Consider the following 22,447-nt stretch of genomic DNA (forward strand, 5'->3'; position numbering starts at 1 on the left):
CCACTGACCTTTTGCACACAGTGGGTCTCCTAAATCACATCTGCACTCAGGAGAATGAAGACAAAACACTAACCATTTTTTAAATTTATTTTTTAATATATATTTTATTGATTTTTTACAGAGAGGAAAGGAAAGGGATAGAGAGTTAGAAACATCGGTGAGAGAGAAACATCGATCAGCTGCCTCCTGCACACCCCCCACCGGGGATGTGCCCGCAACCAAGGTACATGCCCTCGACCGGAATCGAACCCGGGACCCTTCAGTCCGCAGGCCGACGCTCTATCCACTGAGCAAAACCGGCTAGGGCAAAACACTAACCATTTTAGATATGAATTAAATGTGGAGTAAATCAGCCTTCCAGGCAGGAGCCGCTCCCACACCTTCTCTCCCAACTACAACCGCAAAACTTCCAAACATGTGTGCCACTTGATCTCACAAACACGGCAATTTATGGGAAGTCCGTGTTTCGTGGTTCCTTTGCTTGTACTAAAATGGGGATGAAATAAAACCGACTGATAACCACCTTCAAGTTCCTGTTGACGTCAGCTATTTTAATATCTCCTCCCCTTTTCCAGAGCCATTTCCCAAGTCTGGGAAGGAATGTTTCCACTAATAAATACCTTTGCATTGGATGTGTTAACACCACCGGGAGCCATCCGGTTCTGCCCATCACAGAGTGACTCAAAAGCTCTTACTGCTGACCTCAAAACACAGTAGGTTCTTTCTCGCAAATTCCACATTAATTCGAGGCAACAACTGAGCAGCCTGGCTGTACTCCTGGGAGACTATTCACCCAAAACGAGAAAAACTTCTGGAATGATTGGTGTCTATTCTCTTATTATATATATACATATATATATATATATATATACACACATACATGTATATTTAAATACTGTTTACATATTACATATTATGCATTATGGTAATGCATGTTCTATATGCTATATTACCTACTTTATACCGTCTATTACATATAGGTTTATAGACTCAGAGTTTACTCATAGTAACTATCACAATGATAACAAGCTAAAGCGTTGTGCTGTGTGTTTTTTTAATTACAAACTTACCCCATTCTAGGTATTCGAGAATGTTCTTCTCTCTTCGCAGCGGAGAGTTATTGCACTCGTCGTACAGGCAGATGAGGATATCCAGCAAGGTCTCCACGCTGAAGCACTGCCCGTGGGTCCGCGCCGGCCCGTCCAAGATCAACTGCTCCAGCTGCCGCAAACGCACTTCTCCAGACATGTTGGCCTCGCTTCCCGCTGGTTCCCCTCCCAATTGTCAACTTGCACTCCGATGCCCTGAACCTAAACTGTAAAAGGTGTGGTTTTACCAACAAACCGCTGGTTATCCCGACGACTGTCGTGCCGTGCCGGGGCTGAATTCAACATCCAACGCGCCGGTACCCTCACTTGACGGAAGCGTCTTCGATCTCGCACATGTACATAGAGTATTTCGAGGGGTGGTTACCATAAAATAGATATCTGATACATTTTTTCTTAAAGAATACAATTAAGTCGTATATTTAAATAAAATAATAATTAAGAGTCCGACGAACCAGAGAGTCCACACTTCTTGAAGGGGGGAAAAAAAAATAAAACAGCTCTTCTCCTTCATTCAAAATTCAACTCGTGCAACATAATCCTGAAACGAATGCCGTTGCATCATTCATTAAGTCCGAGGTGCATCCGCAATCCACTTCCCGGGAAGAAGGAAAACAGAAAAGGGAGGAAAAGGGCCAGGGCGTCTGGAAGGGGGAGGAGGGAAAACCAAAAATTCGGCTGCAAATCCTCGCCGCCACCGCTTGGACGGTGCATCCGCGGCGATCTCTCCGGCGGCGGCGGCGGCGGCGGGAGGAGGGGGCGACCCGCGGCCGCCGCGGCCGAGCGCGCCGAGCCCTGCCCGGGGGAGGCTCTCCTTCCCCGGCGCTCCCGCTGGCTTAAGGCTGAGCCGTGAGTCCCGTTTCCAGCGGATTCGGAGGAAACTTCATTTTTCTCCCGGCTTCTCCCAGGGGCCTGGCGGGCGGGCGGGCGGGCGGCGCGGCCGGGGCTGCGAACGCGGGCTGCGGGCGGCACTGGGCGCCGGGCCGGAACGGCGGCTACTCGGCCGCCCGAGCCCGCTCCATGGCGGTGGTCGCCGCTCGGCCGCTGGGCCGCGCCGGGCAGGGCGCCGATCTCCCCACACCCGCACCCGGCCGCCGCCGAGGCTCCCGACGCCCTGGAGAGGGGGGTGCTCTTCGGGATTCAAAGGGCACGGGCGGCGGCGGCGGCGGCGGTGCGGGCGGCCCCTTCTCCCCCCGGCTCACACCCCCGGGTGAAGGGCATCTTTCCGCGGCGAGGAGGGAGCGGCCGAGGCGCCGGGGGAGGGACTGGTGCGGCGGCGAGGAGAGCGGAGGCTGCCGCAGCCCGGCTCGCGGCCACTCCCTTCCTCTCCCGCCCCCGCCCCCGCCTTCCCGGCCTCGCGCCCGCGCCCTGGGCTCCGCGAGGCTCCCGTCCCCGTCCCGGCCGCGCGCAGGGTCCAATATGGCGGCCGCGCCCCCCCTCCAGCGCGCGCACGCGCACGCGCCCCGCCCACTCCGCCCCGCGCGCCCCGCCCCCGCCGAGCCTGCGGGCCGAGCCGCGTCCGTCTGCGGCCGCGCCGGCCTGGAGGAGGGTGGGGACCGGCTCGGCGGGCGCACCGCGGAATGCAGGGATGCGGGAGGACCGGGCGGCGGAGGACCGGGCGGGCGGGCGGGCGGCGGAGGGGCGGGCGGGCGGGCGGCGGAGGACCGGCGCGGGCTGGGAGCTGCGCCGCCGCCTCGCGCCCTCCCCGTCCCCGAGCTTCTCGTGTGGGTCGCGAAGCGGGGCTTCCTCCTGGTCCTCGGACGCCCCACCTGCCCGGCCCGTTTGCTAAGGGGGCCCCGCGGCCCGCGGCCTTAGGGTGCCGACAGATCTGTACCAGAGGGTGCCGCTCGCCGCCCCTCCCCTGGTCGCCCCCGGCCCCCCAAATTCAGCTCTCGGGCTCGCCGAGCCACCGTTTCCTGGGGGTCTGATTACAGCATTTCTTGTGTCCGTTCCCAGGGCGCACACAGGGACGGGCTGGTCCGCGCGGCCATCCGGAGCGCAGAGGACAGAATCCCCCGCGTCCAGGCCCAAGGGTCCCCGGCGCGGAGCAGGGTTCCCCCTGCGGAGCTCTCCAGCTGCCGCCGGCTGGTTCCCAGCCAGGGTGCCGCCGGCAGGGGTCCCGCTGCGGGGGTCGGCGGCTCACCTCCAGGAGCCAGCCCGCACCCCGTTTGGGCGCGCACACACACGCACGCACACGCGTAACCCGATGGCACCGCAGGAACGGCAGCAAAGGCCAGTCCTGTGCAGCTGCCGCCCCGAGGCCGCTGAGGCCTTCCAGGTGGTTCCAGGCGGGGTCTGGGGCGAGCACTCAGTTCTCCTGGAAGGCACCGTACTTAAATATACTGCTCCATGGGGTCCCTGCGTTTCTGTCTTTTACCCTCAAAATGGTCATCTCCTTTCAAACCTTCCTGCAAAATACAGGGTTGTGGGCACGATCCCCAATAGGGACCCGTGCAGGAGGCAGCCAATCAATGATTCTTTCTCATCATTGATGTTTCTATCTCTCTCTCCCTCTCCCTTCCTCTCTGAAGTCAATAAAAATATTTTTTAATCTATCTGCAAAATACAATTATTTTCTAGTCCTTTCCAACACCCATGGGGCAGTTATGTTTTCTATGTTAATGTCCACAATTGCATCGTTTTACATCTGAAGACTATGAAAGCTGAGGAAAAATGAGCAATGAAGGTCTAGAAAGGAAGTCTAAAAATGAAGTGTGAATAGTGTGAATCTTTTGCAAACGTTGGACAGCACTATTTCCAAAGTGCTCCTGACACATGATTGATAGGCTCAGACAAAAGATCAGTCGTTTCTAGCCATGACATCTTTATCTGTGGGCTAATTGGAAAAGCAAAAGGGGGGGGGGGAGCAAAAATCCTAACACAGATAATGATTAATATTTTGGTGTTCGTTATTCATCTTTTTTATGCATTTTAACAAAATGATGCATAATAAAAGACAGTTTTATAGCCTCCTGTTTTCACTTAGCAATATATTGTAAACATCTTCTCAAGTCAACAAATATTCTTCAATAACATCGTTTCCATAGTGAAGCCAAGACATTTTAACGCTTTCATTTGACCATGAGTTAGGGTAGCAAAGAAAGAAGCAATTTCTTTTGCTTTTACACCGCAGAACTGGCTGTAAGCTACCTACATATCTAACTTGTAAATAACTTTAGAAAAGAATTTAAAAGAGAAAACCTAAAACATGTTAGGTCTCCATAAATGGAAGTACAGTATATGAGCTAACAATATATTTCTTCATAAAAGAATCAAGCTACCAGTCCTTTCTCTGCCTATTCTGTTAGCGCTTGGGTACCACCCACAGGCCAGAGTATTTAGATTTGCATAATATATCCTTTACCACGGGAGAACATATTTTTATTTTTTAACAAAACACACACACAAAGAGAAGGAATTAGGTTGAACCCAATCAATTGTGCTTGAATAATTCAAGCCCAGAGACTTAATAATTAACTAGATACTAAACACATTGTGCGGGTGTTACTTTAAGTGTTCCGGGTGAAGTGTGAACATGCTTGTTAATGAAACTGGTATTAAGCCAAAGAGAGGCACAGCCCAGACGCCCCACAGGGCTGCGTGCAGGGTGTTCTTCGGGAAGAGCCTGGAGGGGGTCCTCTTTGGGACATTCTGCTCGGGGACCTGGGGAGTAGATTATTCCCCTGAAAACACAGTTTGTTTGAAACAGAGGAAAGTCTTAGGAGGGTGCTGGGAATTAGTCTGACCTTTCAGAAAAGAAAGAGGGCAGGAGAGGACGTAGAGATGCAAGAGTAGAAAGAATCAGACTGGACAGGAGTCCTGAAGGTGAGTTCCAATGCAAGCTGTCTTCATCTCACCCCCACTTCTGACCTAATTAATAGCAGGAGGACGGGCCCATCGATTAGTATTTATAACAACCAGCTCCATTCTCACCTGGGGGTGCCTTAGTCCAGATTAGCTGCAGGTTCAATGATGGGGAGCAGGGCCAAAGGCAGGGTGAACGCGTGCAGGGCTTCCTGTGTGGTGCCGAGGAGAGTTTACCACAGCCCCTTTCAGCCAGCTAACAAACCCCAAAGCTATGAATGAATGACTTGGTTTAGTGCCCCCGAAGCTATGAATGAATGGTTTGGTTTAGTGCCCCCGAAGCTATGAATGAATGACTTGGTTTAGTACCCCCGAAGCTATGAATGAATGACTTGGTTTAGTGCCCTCTGAGGATGAAACGCCAGCAAAGACTTGTCCTCACTTCAAGTCTGGCTTCTGACATGAGTAATAGCAACGGCAAAGGTTTATTTATGGAGAAAGGAGGCTTTGTAATTAATAATGGCTTTCCTCACAGAACACTTACAGTGAGTGCATACGGTCCAGAGTACTTTAAACACCGTATTCTATTCAATTGTCATAGCCATGGGAAATAGAAAAATTATCGTCTCCATGTCATAGATGAGGAAACTGTGGGTTAGAAGGCTTAGAGACTTGGGAACGACCACAAAAATAGCAAGTGACCACACCACGCTGTCTCAGGCACGGCCGAAAGTCTTAGCCACCCTGGGAGGTCTGAACAGTCTACGGAACCCCATAGACCACCTCTCCCTCCTGGTGTGACTGGGAAGCATGTACTTGTTAATGCACATATTTGGGCTTTAGAAATTGCTATTGGGGCAGGAGAGGAAAACCCACAGATGAAGTGTCAGGATCCAGCCAGAAAAACAGAAATCACCTGAGTATTTAAATCAGAGGAACCCTAATCTGGAAAATGGCTACACCGGTGATAGAAGAGCAGTGGGATCGAACAAGGGAGAGGAGGTGGTCAGCAGCAGCCGCTTACCAGGCTGGTGGGAGCTGGAGCCCCCAGTGGGGGGTGTGCAGGAGGCAGCTGATGGATGTTTCTCTCTCATCGATGTTTCTAACTCTCTCTCCCTTCCTCTCTGTAAAAAAATCAACAAAATATTTAAAATTAAATTCTCATTAAAGCTCTACATACACAAGCTCTACTACATGTGAAATTTTCACACACATGTTTGGGGTCAAATATTATAGTAGAGATACTGTTCTCTACTATGTCTAGTTAGTAAACTTGAACAATAAAAAGAAAGGTGGCATTCTCTTATACATCCCAACATTTGGCAAAAGACCAGGGCTATTAGGTAGCTGCCCCAGGCCTCAGAGGGGAGGAGAGTCCGCTGGCCTCCACTCTCCCCCCATTTGCCTGGAACACAGCTTGTGAGACCTGCATGCACTGTCCCCCAAGGTACACCGCTGAGCAGGCAATGGGGGAGGGGTGGCTGTCCAGGCAAACAGGCCAAGGATTGGCATTCATATGATCAAGCCAGTTTCCATTTTACTCAAAGGAGATAAATCAATAAAACAAATGTTTTCTCTCTGAACAACCATGCAGTGGGTTTTGAAGGGGCGGGGTTTTAACGTAGGGGAGACTTGCACTCCTCCCTCCTCATATTTATTTTGCTTTTTGTTTTAACCCCTCGCAAAGGTTAAAAGAAACCATCCAAACAAGCCCTTTTTACCTAGGGCACGTTTACTTAGACAAACAGGCAGGTTCATAGATTCATAGGTGTCACTTGCTTATCAGTGGATCTTGCCCCACTTGTCCTGTCTTTAAACCTCTCGTTTAAAATTCTCATTAAAGCCCTAACCGGTTAGGCTCAGTGGATAGAGCAGTGATGGGCAACCTTTTGAGCTTGGTGTATCAAACTTCGCCAAAAAACTGAGCATAACTCAGGTAGTGTGTCATTTTGAGGAAAAAAACATTATTTTGCGATATTTATAGTTTAAATAACATAAATGTATAATTGTTATATATAATTGTATTTAATAAACCAAAAACTAAATATTTAGTGCTGACACGCGTGTCATAGGTTCGCCATCACTGGGATAGAGCATTGGTCTGTGGCCTGAAGGGTCCCAGGTTCAATTCCGGTCAAGGGCATCTACCTTGGTTTTGGGCACATCCCCAGTGGGGGGTGTGCAGGAGGCAGCTGATGGATGTTTCTCTCTCATCGATGTTTCTAACTCTCTCTCCCTCTCCCTTCCTCTCTGTAAAAAAAATCAATAAAATATTTAAAATAAAATTAAATTCTCATTAAAGCTCTACATACACAAGCTCTACTACATGTGAAATTTTCACACACATGTTTGGGGCCAAATATTATAGTAGAGATACTGTTCTCTACTACGTCTAGTTAGTCAACTTGAACAATGAAAAGAAAGGTGGCATTCTCTTATACATCCCATCAGCGTTGAAACATTTAAAAAAGACGCCTTGGCCGCGTGTGGTGACAAAAACCGAGCCGGTCAAGCCAATGTGTTCCTCTCAGCCCTGACGTGGGGCTGGAGGTGACACAGCCAGGACCGAGGGGCTGGCGGCCAAGCTGAGAATCCAGTTACCACGCTCTGGAAACCTCTCCGGCCAAGGTTACCAGAGACTTCCGCATGACCAAAGCCAGCAGGCACTGCTCAGTCCCCACCTCGTTTGACCTTTTAGCGGTATGTGAGAGCACCGATCAGCCCTCTTCATTGAAACACTCTTCTTCACTTGGCTTCTGCACGCTCCTCGTTGTCTGCTGCCTCACTGGCCACTCCTCAGGCTTCTTTGCTAGGCCCTCCTTTCTTTTCTTTTCTTTTCTTTCTTTCTTTTTTTTTTTTACAGAGAGGAAGGGAGAGGGATAGAGAGCCAGAAACATCGATGAGAGAGAAACATCGATCAGCTGCCTCTTGCACACCCCCTACTGGGGATGTGCCCGCAACCAAGGTACATGCCCTTGACCGGAATCGAACCTGGGACCTTTCAGTCCGCAGACCGACGCTCTATCCACTGAGCCAAACTGGTTTTGGCCCTCCTTTCTTATAGATCTCCAAAAATGGGAGTGCCCCAGGGTCCAGACGTTGAGCCTCTTGTAGCCGATTTCAATTAGTCTTAAGGATTCAAATGCCATATATGACGACTTGGAAAACAGGTCACAAATTCTACAACACTCCGCTCATTGAGAAGGGGGTCTTTCTTCCCTCACCGGGAACATAGGCCAGTCTTAGTGACTCCCTGGTAACAGATAAAATGCAGCAAAAGTGACTGGTTAACTCCCCTGGCTAGGCTATTAAGGCCATGCAACCTCACCTGGTCCGCTGGAAAACTCTCCCTAGAACCCTGCACCGCCATGTAGGGAGTTCCGCTGTTGTAAAAAGTCCAATGGTCTTAGGCTGCCCTGCGAGGAGGGAGCCCCGGGCACACAAAGGAGCCACGTGTAGACAGTCAGCCTCCCCGAGCAGCACCCTCCGCAGACAGATGGCTGAAGATGCCTCCAGATGCTTCCAGCCCCAGCCGGCAAGTCACCAGCCAAGAAGGCCTCCCAGCGAGGCCCCAGCCGCATGGAGCAGGCAAGCTCTCATCACAACACCTTCTCCAAATTCCTGGTGCACGGCATCCATGCATCTAATAAAACAATTGCATTAAGCTGCTAGATTTTGCAGAAGTAGTAGCTAGAATAATATATAAATGTTAACAACTTCCAAATTTATGTTATCTGAACCTTTCCCCCAAATTCCAGGCTTATCTTTCTAACTGCCTACTTGGTTAAAGGCAATGTGTTCAAAATAGAAGTCTCTAGCCCGACCCTCCAAAACAAAAGAATCCATGAGCCTTGTCCAGAGTTCCCTACCCCAGTCACTGGCACCTTCATTTTCCTAGCTCCTTGGCATTAACCCAAAGTCTTCCCTTTCTCTACTAGCCAACACTGCCCACTCTATCTTAAAAGTAGGGGTAACATTCAAACTAGTTAATAACTATAATGGCAGGGGTTCCAACCAATCAAAACCGATGTGACCACTTCTCACCACCCACTGCTGCCTTCACACTCCGGCTCAGAACCCTCCAATCACTTCCCATTATACTTGGAATAAAAAACAAAATCCTGCAATAGCCTAAAAGGCCCTCCCTAAACTGGTCCCTGACTACCTACCTCTCTGATTTCATCTCCTACCCACACTCTCCCATGTGCCCTTTTTCAAACACTACACACTCCTGCTCAGTCTTTGCAATTTGCCATTCCCTCTGTCTGGAACATTCTGCCACCATACATCCACAGAGCACATCCCCCACCCCATTCAAGTCTCGGCATCAGAGAGTCACTTCATCAGAGAGGCATTTCCTGGACAAGCTATTATAAACGGCCGCCCTCCATCCTGCCATTCTCTGTCCATTTATCCTGCTTTTACATAGCGTGGACTGTATGGCTTTAGGCTTTTTTGTTCCCTTGAATGTTTGTTTATTGCCTGGATCTCTCCACTGAAATGTAAGCTCCATGAAAGTAGAAATGCCGTGGCGTTCACACGGCATTTATTAAGAGAACAGGCTCTCCTTGCTCTGGGAATTCGTCTCCATCATGGACATGCCCTCAGAGAACTAGGAGCGGGCACTGCCTCTCTCCCTAACCAAGAGGGAAACAGGGGCTTTTTCCTGTTGAGCTGCCTAATAAGATCTTCGTTCCTAAGGAGACAGTAATGCTACCAGCTCTCCAGGAACTCGTTAATGACAGTTACATCAAGTGCCCCCAAGAAGGTGGTCTCCAGAATCCTATTATCCTAACAGAACAACCCCAACCAATTCCTAAAGCATAAAGTAACAAAGACATTTTTCTCCAAGAAAGGTGGATGGTTTGTCTGCCAAATTTAAACATGAGAGAAGAAACTTGAGATAAATTATCTAGTTTGAGAAAATGGGGCGTGATAGCAATGTCCTTTGTTACTCAATGGCCATCAAGTAGCAGACAACAGCAGCTAACATTAACTGAGCAAACTTTTAAGTCAAGCACCACTAAGAGAATTCACTGAATCTTCTTAACAACGCTACAACGAGGAGACTCGAATTATTTCCTGTCTTCTTCAGCTCAGCTGCTGTAGCCAATTACCACGGACGTACTTGGTGGCTTAAACAGCAAACATTTACTTCTCACAGTTATGAAGGTTGGGGAGGTCTAGATCCAGGTGCTGGCTGATCTGGTTCCTGGTCAGGGCTCCCTTCCTAGTTTGCAGACGGCCTTTCCTCTCATAGTGTCTTCACGTGGCAGAAAGCAGAGAGAGAGGAAGCAAGCCCTCTCATCTCTTCTCACAAGGGCACTAATCCCATTGGTGAGGGCCCCACCCTCACAAAGCAATCACCTCCCACAGGTCCCATCTCCTAACACCATCACATTGTTTAGAAGTTCACCATATGAATTTTGGGAGGATACAAACACTCGGTTTGTAGCATTTTCATGTAGAAAAACTAAGGAGTAGAGAGATCAAGTATCTTCCCCAAGACTATGAAGCTGATATTCCAACCCAGGTGAGATGCCTTCTGAAGCCTGCGTGCTGAAATCCTTTGCTAACCTACCTCATAGCAAACTAGGAGAAACTAATGTCAGGTAACTGGCTAATAATTAGACGAAGCCCTATTGTCTAACCAAAAGAAGGGAAAACTAAAATGACTTCATTATAACCTTTAAGCATAGAAGACAGGAGTTTTGGTCAATTGTTTTCCAGATAAAGAGCAAAACCGGGGAGAACACTTTTATTAAAATGGGATTTATTTCATGTAGACAAAAAGAGAAATTCTTAATGATCAGGTTAGTAAATGAGACACTAAGCGATATTGTGTAGTTTTAACCTCTTTAGATCTTAAAAATGATCATTTCAATTCAAGTTCAACAGCCACCTCTCCTGAATAGTTTGGAATCCACGTGCCAGAAGGTAAGGGGCCCAGAACAGATGCACTGGCCAGGCGCCACTCAGCAATAAGAGTCAGTGCTTCCACACCAGTGCGGGGCAGTAATTAAACCACAGTCAGATGGCGGAGCCAGCGATTATGTTTGCGAACAGACTGTGACCTCTCCCTGACCCAGAGGATAGCAGCATCAGCACCGAGAGGCCCAATGAAATTAGGCACTGTCAGCAGTGTTCCTGACCGTAAAAAAAAATAACAATAATAATGGTAATAAAAAGTATCAAGACATAAATCCACCAGTGGGATGGTTTCTGGAGCACCCCAGGCATTCATGAGAATAAGGGAAATGAAAATTCAGGAAAACTAAATCTGAGCGATCAGAAGGGCTTTCCTCAAACAAGAAAGGCCCCAGCATTATCAAATACAAGCAAAAAGTCCTGCAGAAGAAACCATATAAAAGCTGTAAGTACTAAAACTCGGTACTCATTCCAACCACTTCTTCACAGGCTAGCCTGGCACAGGTCAGGATAAAAAGCCAAAGAGTGATATTACGGAATGATGTTAGAAGAGACAAACTAAGTCCTTTTTCTTTTCTGTCATGTTAGACACGCCTGTTCTTTGAACCCTTGTTTCTCCTCATGATAACATGGTACCCTATATCCGTGGTCGGCAAACTGCAGCTTGCGAGCCACATGCGGCTCTTTGGCCCCTTGAGTGTGGCTCTTCCACAAAATACCACGGCCTGGGCGAGTCTATTTTGAAGAAGTGGCGTTAGAAGAAGTTTACGTTTAAAAAATTTGGCTCTCCAAAGAAATTTCAGTCGTTGTACTGTTGATGTTTGGCTCTGTGGACTGATGAGTTTGCCGACCACTGGCCTATATGAACAATTGACCACTAGTGGACTGTTTTCACAGCGACGGCGCTGTTTGCTGAGACCCACCATGTCCTTTTTCTCCCCTGCCTTAAGAGAAGGGCATGACTATTTAATGACTAACCACAGGGCAAGGTACCAGGTATGACTGGAAAAGTACATTCTCTTAAAAATGAATTGTCTAAGCGGTGATGAAACTACCACTTTGTCCTTACTAATACTTTGTACTGAAAGTGGGGTTAACCATCCCACAAAAGTATTAGCTGACCATTCACAAGTACTAGCAACCAACCCTAATTTTTAAACCATTATTAAGTTGTTTTCATTCATTCATTCACTCAATAGTCATTAACCAAGCCCACAGTCTATATCAGAAACAGCGTAAAAACTATAAGTGGATGATGTTCGACGTTCATTGTATTAATCCCCAAAGATATACTTATGAATTGTAAGCAATGGTATTACAATATTGGTTGTGGTTTTTTTTTTTTTTAATATTTTATTGATTTCAGAGAGGAAGGGAGAGGGAGATAGAAACATCAGTGATGTGAGAGAATCATTGATTGGCTGCCTCCTGCACACACACCCTCCCCCAACTGAGGATCGAGCCCACAACCCAGGCATGTGCCCTTGACCAGAATCGAACCTGAGACCCTTCAGTCTGCAGGCCAACGCTCTATCTACTGAGCCAAATGAGCTAGGGCAGTGGTCGGCAAACTCATTAGTCAACAGAGCCAAATAACAGTACAACGACTGAAATTTCTTTTGAGAGCCAAATTTTTTAAACTTAAACTTCTTCTAACGCCACTTCTTCAAAATAGACTCGCCCAGGCCATGGTATTTTGTGGAAGAGCCATACTCAAGGGGCCAAAGAGCCGCATGTGGCTCGAGAGCCGCAGTTTGCCGACCACAGATCTAGGGCAATATTGTTAATGTCCTTTTAATTGGAAGAGGAAGATTGGCTGCTAGGAGGAGACAAAGCAGAGAAATTCCCCTGAAAAGCTGAATCAGAGTATACCTTTTGGTAAACTTTGGGTTACTCACAGAACAGAGCAGACCGAGGGAATTTTTCCAAACAGGGAGAAACCAAAAGACTCACTCTCAGTGCCGTGGGAGTAGCAAGCCAGGCCAGAAAAACCAGGCCCCTCTGGGAAGGGACAGAGATACAGACAAGCAAATCCAAGCAAATCCAAGCATGACTAAAGGACTCTGAGGAGGGCGACTCACGCTCAAGTGGCCAATTCCATGGACAGGAGTGGGTGGAGCCACTTCTGGGAGGAGGCAGTGATGGGTGTCCGGTGGGTGACAGGAGTATAGATGATGGGCCTTCTAGGCTCGGGTGGCACTGGTTCCCAAAGGATGTGGGAAGAGGATGCATAGGCAGGATCCGTGAGAGGCTCCAGCTCTCAGCCAACAAAGGAGAAACTCCAGCTTCAGCAGCGAATTGGAACAGAAACCCAAACCGAGATGTGAAGCCTGACATCCCAGCGGAGCAGGTGGAATAGGGGGCGGGTAGACGCTCTCCAAGGTGTCTGGAAGCTGAATGCTACTTTGGGCCCACGAGACCCCAGGTGTAGAAACAAGGGCCTATTTCGAGATCTTGGTACCTTAGTGGTCAGAGCTGTCAGGGTGCAAGGACGGCCAGGCCTGCCCTGCTCAGGGCCTCTATGGAGTGGAGTCTGAGGGTCATCGCAGCTGGCATCTGGTTAGGACTACAACAGCCATGGACTGATGCCACTGCCTAAACCACCTCCCTCGCCACCGTACCTGGATGCCTAACACCTTCAACAGTCGGACCATTGCTTGGGTTAAGGTCAAGTGGGGGGCCGTCTTTCACAGGCTGGATACAGTCTAAAGCTTGGCTTGACCCGACCACTGGTGCATGGACACTTGGTACTTTGAGCCCTGGAGCTAAAATGCAAATAATGCTTCTCCCTTAGTTGGCTGCTGCGGGATCCCGTTCAGAGGCTGTGGTGCCATGAGCCATGGTTTAAAAGCAACTTAGCCTTTGAAAGGAAAGTCATTAGAAGAGATGGCCAAGGGAGAGCATCCTCAGCCCGAAGAACAGCCAGGTGGGAGAGGCCGAGGCTCCTGCTAACTGTCTCTCTCCACATTCTCATTCCGCTTACATAGTGAGCACTCCCAGTCTCTGTGACATCAGAGAATACAGGCAAGCCTCTCCCCAACTTCCTCTCACTATCTCCCTGTTTCCACCTTAGCCTCACTCCAATCTCTGCTATTGTATCTTTCCAGAGCCATTTCTCCTCCTTGCCCTCTGCCTACCTTCCTTCCCCCTTTAGCATCCTTTCTCCTTTCTAGCCTTCTTCCATCTCTCTGTCCCCTTTTTTTCTCCCTTACCTTTCTACTACCTTCTTTCTCCTTAACGTCTCATAATAATAAGTGAGATTAAAATATGTATTAGCTAATATAAGTCTCAATTGTGGGTGGTGGGGGGAATGAGGGTCCTTTCAAGGAAGCAAGTTTCTGTTGAGGGCATTACTTGAGACATGGAGTTAGACTTGTTCACACGTTCATCTAGATCTAGATGAACTATCTCACCGAGAGGAGCCAGGGCTGAAGGAAGAGAGGGTCAGGTCTGTACTTTTTTTTTTTTTAATATATTTTATTGATTTTTCACAGAGAAGAAGGGAGAGGGACAGAGAGCCAGAAACATCAATGAGAGAGAAACATCAATCCGCTGCCTCCTGCACATCCCCCACTGGGGATGTGCCCGCAACCAAGGTACATGCCCTTGACCGGAATCGAACCTGGGACCTTTCAGTCCGCATGCCGACGCTCTATCCACTGAGCAAAACCGGTTTCGGCCAGGTCTGTACTTTTTCTGACAATCGGTGACAGGTAGAAGGATGAAGAAAAGGTCTGTGTGCCTGGGACACTCCATCAGGGCAGTGAGAACGGAAACATCAAAGCAAACTCTCCGTGGGGAGTCTGTCCTGAACATTTTTCTCGCGTCGTTCTTTGATCCTCACAACACCCCTGTGACTTAGGCAGCGTTATTGTCCCTGATGAGGAAACAGGTGGAGAAAGGAAGTGACAGCTGGGACCGGGACCCAGTCTGTCGGATACCAAAGTCCATGGTGACAGAACAAAGAGAGCCCTCCCCAGCTTAATAGTTCTGTCTGCCAGAGCGGAGCCAGGTTGTAAAAGGGAGCCCCTGACGGTAAGATACTCTGAGGCCTCCTGGTCCCGCTGGACACTCTCATTCAACGCCGCCCTCGTGGTCCCTCACAGTGTGCTGGCCCGGGCTGGGAGCTGAATAAGTAATTATGGAACGCATGAACAGGACTCAAAGCAGCAGCCCTGGGATTTCTGAACTGGAAAAATCATTATCTTACCCAACTCAGGAGTCACGCAGCCTGTGCGTAAACATTCCCAGGGACAGCCCTCCTACAAAATAAGAGTCACAGCTTGGCCACATGTTGGCCCGGCAACCCGTGAATGCACCCAGAGGCTTGACCATGTTTTCCCAATATTCCTGCTTTTGTAAAATTTCATCTGTCATTAAATCTTTAAAAACCACCAGAATGTCCTGTGAATATACTCACTCCTACTGAACTGCGCACTTCAAAATGGTTAGGAGAGTAAATTTTACTTTGTGGTTTTTCATAATTAAATATGTTTTGAATATCAGGATATAAATATTTATATATATGAAGTACACATATGTCATGAAATAGACACCATGAAGTTTGGTGGCATGGACAAATCACTCATTTTATTTCAGAAAAAAGAAGTTACTATCCAATGGGTGACTAAGCAAGTCTATCTGTCTAGAAGCCTGACTCATAGCTTAGCCAGGCTGGGTACCCTGTCAGTGCCCTCTCTTACATCTGTTCTTTCGTAAGTTTTAGTAACTCCTATTTCTCTTCAGGCTTCTGTGTAAACATAAGTTGACATTTTCCACCATAGTTAATATCTTACCATTGATTCAGTGTGATCATTTGTGTTCTCGCCTGATTATTTCTTCAATAATACTCTTATTGGGGGATATTTATGCCTTAGGTGATATATTTACTAAGCTATTCTCCTTATGGGACAGTACTTTGTGGGTACCTTTAATCTCCCCTGTGTTCTCAGCTCTTCAGAAGGGATTTGTAATTAGCTTCTACCAAGTCTCAAATGGACAAGGAATATTGTGCCTGTTTTGCTAATTATGAATCTAAAAGTCAAAAGCATAAGGAATTTATTTTATATCATCCCACTCTAGCAGCGAAAGTGGGATGATATAAAGCCATGACCATGACTTAGAAGTTGATGCTCATGTTTCAGACTCAATCACTTCTATTCCACTCCCATTACATGACCCGTTAGCTTTCTTGAGTCTATACTCAACAGATATCTGATTAAATTGGGATATTGTAATGCTAATGTACAAAAGTTTTATTTATGGGAAAAGAACAACACGTCTTTTTTTTTTTCATTTTAAGTTTGTAATGGAAGTTGTGTATAAGATTACTTTATTCCTGATCTTCTCAATTGTGTCTTCCTTGTATTTTCCCTTTTCCTTTCCTACTTGGTGAGATTTGGCTTTACGTTCAAGGATCTTTTTTCGGTCTTTGTCCCGCTTTAGTCTAGTGATCACCACCTTGCAGGGGTGAATGCCCGCATGAACAGTTGTACCGTTAGCTTTCTCTCGTTGCACTCGTTCAGTGTACCTGGCATATGTCTTCCTGTAAACTGGGGCTAGTTTGCCCATTTGCTGCCCTTTGTAATGCCCTCAAACAACCTGAGCTTCATCATCCTCTCGGATGGGCACGGATCGAACATTGTACTTCTGTCTCAGCTCTTTGGAAAGAGAAGACATAATCTTCCTTTGAATGTGGGACGGTGCACTGAAATGCCTTTTACGGTTCTTGCTCCGGTCAGAAGTCACAAAGGGATTGAACTTCATTTTGACGGCTGGCGCTTCTACAGTGGCTGCGTCTTTAAATGTGTTTCTCTGCATTTGGAACGACAGAGGAATAAAACTATCATAACGCAGCACCTGCAGAGGGTGAAACTGAAAATGCTCCCCAGGATCATTTCACAGGCCCAGCTCAGGACCCACAAGGCCTCTGCTTAGAGATCCCGGTGATAAGGGATGTTGATGCTTTTCACAGTATCTTTATTGCTTGGTAAGTCTACTTTTATTGTGAATAATAAATTATATATTGTACCAGTTAGCAATTGCTGCTGTTGCATAACAAACCACTTCAAAATCATGGCCCTGGCCAGCCTAGCTCAGTGGTTAGAGCGTTAGCCCGAGAACCGAAGGGTTCGATTCCAGTTAAAGGCACGTACCTGGATTGCAGCTCCCCACCCTTAGGGGGCAATTGATGTAGCTCTCTCCCATCGATGTCTCTCTCTCTCTGTCTCTTCTTTCCCTCTTCCCTTACCCCTTCTCCCCACTCCGTTCCACTCTTTCTAAAATCAGTGGGAATAATACCATCCAGTGAGGATTAACAAAAATAATAATTGTAATAAATAAAATACATAATATCTTTTTAAAAAATGTGGCTTAGCACAACCATTTCTATAGCGCATGATACCAGAGCCAGCAGTTCAGCCTCTGCTTTGCAGTTCTGCTAGGCCAGTGGTCAGCAAACTCATTAGTCAGCAGAGCCAAATACCAACAGTACAACGATAGAAATTTCCTTTGAGAGCCACATTTTTTAAACTTAAACTTCTTCTAACGCCACTTCTTCAAAATAGACTCGCCCAGGCCGTGGTATTTTGTGGAAGAGCCACACTCAAGGGGCCAAAGAGCCGCATGTGGCTCGCGAGCCGCAGTTTGCCGACCACGGGGCTAGGGCCTTCGTGCGTCTGCGGCTACAGATCAGCTTTGTCCATCCTGGGTGGGCGTTCACTCGTCCAGGGCCTCAGCTGGGACCACTGGGCTGACTCAGCTCTGGGCCACAGAGCCTCGCATGCTCCAGCAGGCTAGCCTGGACTCGTCCACGTGGCCAGGGCAGGAGTACCAGCAGGTAGAAGCACACCAGGTCTCCTAAAGCCTACGGCTGGAATTGGCTCACCATCACTTCTGCCGCATTGTATTGGCCAAAGCAAAATCAGCAGCCCAGCCTAGATTCAGAGAGAGCTGATTGGCCTTCTCTTAGCACACCCTGAACTTTCAGGGATCCCGCTGCACTTATGTGAACAGTCGAGTTTGCATAAAGTATCGCTACACACTGTATTCCCGAGTATGGGTTGGGATTTTGTGGTTGCAAGCTCCGAAACCAACTCTAATTTAAGGACCTTGCTGGAAGCTTATGAGATAGCTCATGAAATCAAAGGAAAGACAGAACCACAGGGACAGCTGGAAAATCTAGGCAGTAAGAACTAATGGCCATTTCTTCCAGGTGCCAATGACAGGATAGATCAGCTCGTATATATATATATAATTTCAGAGAGGAAGGGAGAGGGAGAGAGAGATAGAAACAGCAACGATGAGAGAGAATCATTGATTGGCTGCCTCCTGCATGCCACACACTGGGGATCGAGCTGGCAACCTGGGCATGTGCCCTGATCAGGAATCAAACCGTGACCTCCTGGTGTTAGGTCAACGCTCAACCACTGAGCCATGCCAACCGGGCAGCTCAAACATTTTTGATCTTTGTGTAAGACGATGCAAGAACCACATTTCAGGGAAATGGGCCAGCTCACCTGGTTTCATTGCATGCTCATCCACTGGTCAGAGAAAAGCATGGCACCTAACCAAGGACTAATTTGGGGAGGGAGAACGAATTTCTCATAGTTCAAAGGAATAGGAAATGTTGCTGGGCCATCCAGAACAGTCCACTGTAATATGGTAGTCACTGCATCACTAAAGGTCTAAGTTGGTGGTTCTCAACCTTCCTAATGCTGCGACCCTTTAATACAGTTCCTCATGTTGTGGTGACCCCCAACCATAAAATTATTTTCGTTGCTACTTCATAGCTGTAATTTTGCTACTGTTATGAATCGTAATGTAAATATCTGTGTTTTCCGATGGTCTTAGGCTCTACAGCAGCGATTCTTGCGACCCACAGGTTGAGAACCGCTAGCAGGGTCACCTAAGACCATCGGAAAACACAGATATTTACATTACGATTCATAACAGTAGCAAAATCACAGTTATGAAGTAGCAACGAAAATAATTCTATGGTTGGGGGTCACCACAACATGAGGACCTGTATTAAAGGGTCGCGGCATTAGGAAGGTTGAGAACCACTGGTCTAAGCGAAGACATGCAGCCAGGACAAGGCGGACTGAGGACTGTAGAGGCCTGAGGAGGAAGGTTTGCATATCAAAGGTTTGCTGGCAGGCAAGTTATTTGTTATCTCTAGGAATTAGTTAACCCTGGGAGGGGCAGTTCCCCAGACAGAAAATAGCCTCTCTCTCTCTCTCTCTCTCTCTCTCTCTCTCTCTCTCTCTCTCTCTCTCACTCTCCAGCATACCCACACCTTTCCCCCTCTTCTTCCTTCAAGGTGTGTCCCTTTGCTCTCTCCCCTAAGCTCCAAGGGCCCCCTGGAACTTGTTTCCTGAGCCCACACAGCCCAGCTGGCTCACTTTTTCTACCTCTGTGATTTCCAAAAATAAACTTTGCTTGTTAAAAAAATAAATAAAAAAGATACAGAAAATGAAACACAGTGAATACAACTATATTCTTTGGGCAGACATGAAGATAATAGATTTAAGTGCTATCAAGTGTGGAAAGAAGCCTACAGAGCCCCATTCCAATTTCCATTTTACTGACCACCCAATATGCTACAGGCACGGTCTGTTGACACTCCTTCCGCTTGTCCAGTCCCTTTTCCTTCCCTCTAGCCTTGCGTGTCATGCTCAAACTCTAGGGTTTCTTGAAACAGTAGCTACACCCACAATTATTGCATTACTCTGTTTCTAAATATACATCCAAGCACATTTTAATAATCTATTTTAAGATACACAAGACTCTTGGTTATAGAATAGATTTATGGATGTATGATCTTCCAAATTAATACCAACATATAATTAACTCCCAGTCGCTTAAAATGTTTAGTATGTGAAACTACTGCTTTTTTTTCTACTTTGATGGTCCTCTGTCTCCACATTTGCTTCAATTTCTCTACTACAATCATATTCTTATTTATTTTCTCTCTGTGCATTCTTGGGATATTTCTGCTCAGCAGACATGTAATATCAAGCTCCACTGTTTTATTAAATATATCAAACATCAGACTCTGGATGGTGAGCCAGAAGTTGCCAAAGGATGTGTTTCCTTTGTCTGCTGTGGAGTATGCCAGCAGGCTCAACAGAGTGATAGACTGTGTTTTTATTATGAACTGAATATGAGAGAACTGATCCTTGCAAGGACCGGATTGTCCTGTAGCTTTATGCCATCATCAAGGGAAATGTAAGCATTTTTTATTTTATCCACAGATGAAGTGTATGTTTTCTTTGGCTTTTCTTCTATTGAGTTTGGTTAATCCCATTCCAACCAGCAAATTCTGACTTAATATATAGAGATTCTCCTTTGCACAAAATCTTTAATATCTTGTATTTACTGACACGCAGTCCCTCCCTCATTTTAATTGTGTTCACACTAACTGTGCTGACGCATAGCGAACCGAACCAACTTTCATTTGCGATTCCGAGTTTTGTTTTTTTGATTTTCCACAGCAGTCGAAGTGAGTTGGCTTTTGTAAATAGTGGTTATATAGATGTTTCCCAACACTTATGACCATTAAAGTTATTTCGTGTGCATGTTTATAGAAAAAGAAATGGCTAATATTCACTCTCTACACTTTAATTCTACAGTATGCTCATATGATTAGAAGTCTCCCCCTAAATTTCAAGTTTTTTTAATCTGATTTAAACCTGGAAAAATCACTTTCTCCTTTGATTTCCCTTTACCCACATGTAAACGTTAATTAATGGAGTTACCACAGAGCGCAGGGTGGGATTCACTGAGAAATCCCAGCGACAGGCTGCTGTGGGGGAGGAGAGAAGGCCCGTGAGTAATGGGTTGCATCAGCCTTCCTTCTTACACTTCTCCCACATGCCCACAATCCTGACACACTCAGAAGTCTTCTCTTTTTATGAAGTAGCCTTTCCCTGCGAAATCTAGTCACGTACTGCTCATTTCCTCGGTGTCTCTGTTTCCTAAATAAAGGCATGGAATGATTCAGCTCCTGAATGATTCGGCTCCTCGGTAAACTGCGATGCGTTGAAAGGAAACTCTAAGTGAGTCACGATGCTCTCCACAACCATAGGCTCGAGGATGTTATCTCTGAAAATAATGTCAAGAACATCCAGTCCAGTCTCTGCACTTTATAGACGAGAACGCTGAGCTTTGGGAGCCTGAGGAATCTGAGATTTTCCCAACGTCTCGCAAGGGCAGATCTATAGAGTATATATTTACCGTATTTTCCGGCGTATAAGACAACTTTTTAACCCAGGAAAATCTTCTATACGCCCAGTCGTCTTATACGCCGGAAAATACGGTATTTGTACTATTTCCAAAACATGCAATATTGATATTTATTTCATTGTCATTCGTTTCTTTTTTAAAAGTGTCTTAACACTAATAGAGGATGGCTACCTTTTCAAAGTCTCAAAACACGACTAACATAACCTGTATTGTCTCATTTCTTTCTCCAAGGATTACTACGGAGGCTTGTGCCTTTAAGAAAGGTTTCTAAAAAAAATGGTTACTCAGAGGTGACAGTTAACGTGTAACAACAGCACATCACAGGCATCGCGACAACTGGTGTGTCTGCCCTCGTTCTACCAGCTGCACAGGAGTGTGGGTGTGTTACTCAGAACAGACAGTGTCCTGTGCTCCCAGCGAACAAAGGATCCTGGGAGGTGGCTGCCCACAAAGCAAACACTACAATGCCCAGGAGAGCGGTAACATTTTCACTATCACATTCGTTCAACGCAATTTGTTCTTTTTCAAAAATTAAAAGAGAAAAGAAAGGATCCCTTCCCCCCGCCCCGACACACACACACACACACACACACACACACACACACACACACACACACAATGTATTTCTGGCGGACTAACCACTAGACTTAGCTACTTGGCAATGGCCTCAGAACTGAAATCCTAGCGCTGGTAAAATTGATGGCCTCCCCAAGTTAAACTTTCAGTACATTATAAACCCTGGCTTTGGTTAGACATGTATAGAATTTATAGATTTGTTACATTGTGTTTAGGGAGTGAGGACATAATAAAATGCTTTATTAGCAACCTGGACCAGGGGCCGAGCTCATGTTTACTGATTTACTGCAGAACTTGATAAACAATGGCCACGGATGCTTCTCGGTCGGCGTGGAAGTGCACGGCGGGGCTTGCTGTACCGCGCAGGCCTGACTTCGTGGCAGGAACACACAGTTTCCTTCACTTACCCATTATTTGGAAGAACCAGATGGAGCATTCCTTTGTTCTCCTGCTCCTACCTAGGATAAATTTAAAAGAATCGTAAGCCCTGGCAAGTTTGCTCAGTGGTTAGAGTGTTGGCCTGCACACTGAAGGGTCATGGGTTCGATTCCCGGTCAAGGGCACATACCTGGGTTATAGGTTTGATCCTCGGCCTGTGGGACGCATGCGGGAGGCAACTAATCGATGTATCTCACATCCATGTTTCTCTCTCTCTCTCTCTCTCTCTCTCTCTCTCTCTCTCTCTTTCTCTCTCCCCCCTTTCCTCCCTCCCTCTTTCCCTTCCACTCTCTCTAAAAATCAATAGAAAAAATATCCTCAGGTGAGGATTAACAATAAAAATAAAACAA

The 22,447-nt window shown here is 47.0% G+C and overlaps 1 protein-coding gene and 1 pseudogene across 2 annotated transcripts in view; both read right to left on the reverse strand.

Annotated features, from left to right (window-relative positions):
- Positions 1–2,431, reverse strand: part of CDC42BPA (CDC42 binding protein kinase alpha) — a 194,134-nt gene extending 191,703 nt beyond the window's left edge. The window contains exon 1 of the mRNA XM_079763756.1: positions 1,071–2,431. Within this exon, the coding sequence (XP_079619882.1) occupies positions 1,071–1,248 (178 nt within the window). The 5' untranslated portion in view covers positions 1,249–2,431. The remainder of the gene's footprint in view (positions 1–1,070) is intronic.
- Positions 2,432–16,130: 13,699 nt separating this feature from the next.
- LOC307094715 (large ribosomal subunit protein uL24-like) lies at positions 16,131–16,610 on the reverse strand (annotated as a pseudogene). Its single transcript has one exon. The product of its transcript is annotated as a large ribosomal subunit protein uL24-like (transcript).
- Positions 16,611–22,447: the final 5,837 nt, after the last annotated feature.

This window comes from Cnephaeus nilssonii (genome assembly GCF_951640355.1).
Source record: "Cnephaeus nilssonii genome assembly, chromosome: 23".
NCBI lineage: Eukaryota > Metazoa > Chordata > Mammalia > Chiroptera > Vespertilionidae > Cnephaeus > Cnephaeus nilssonii.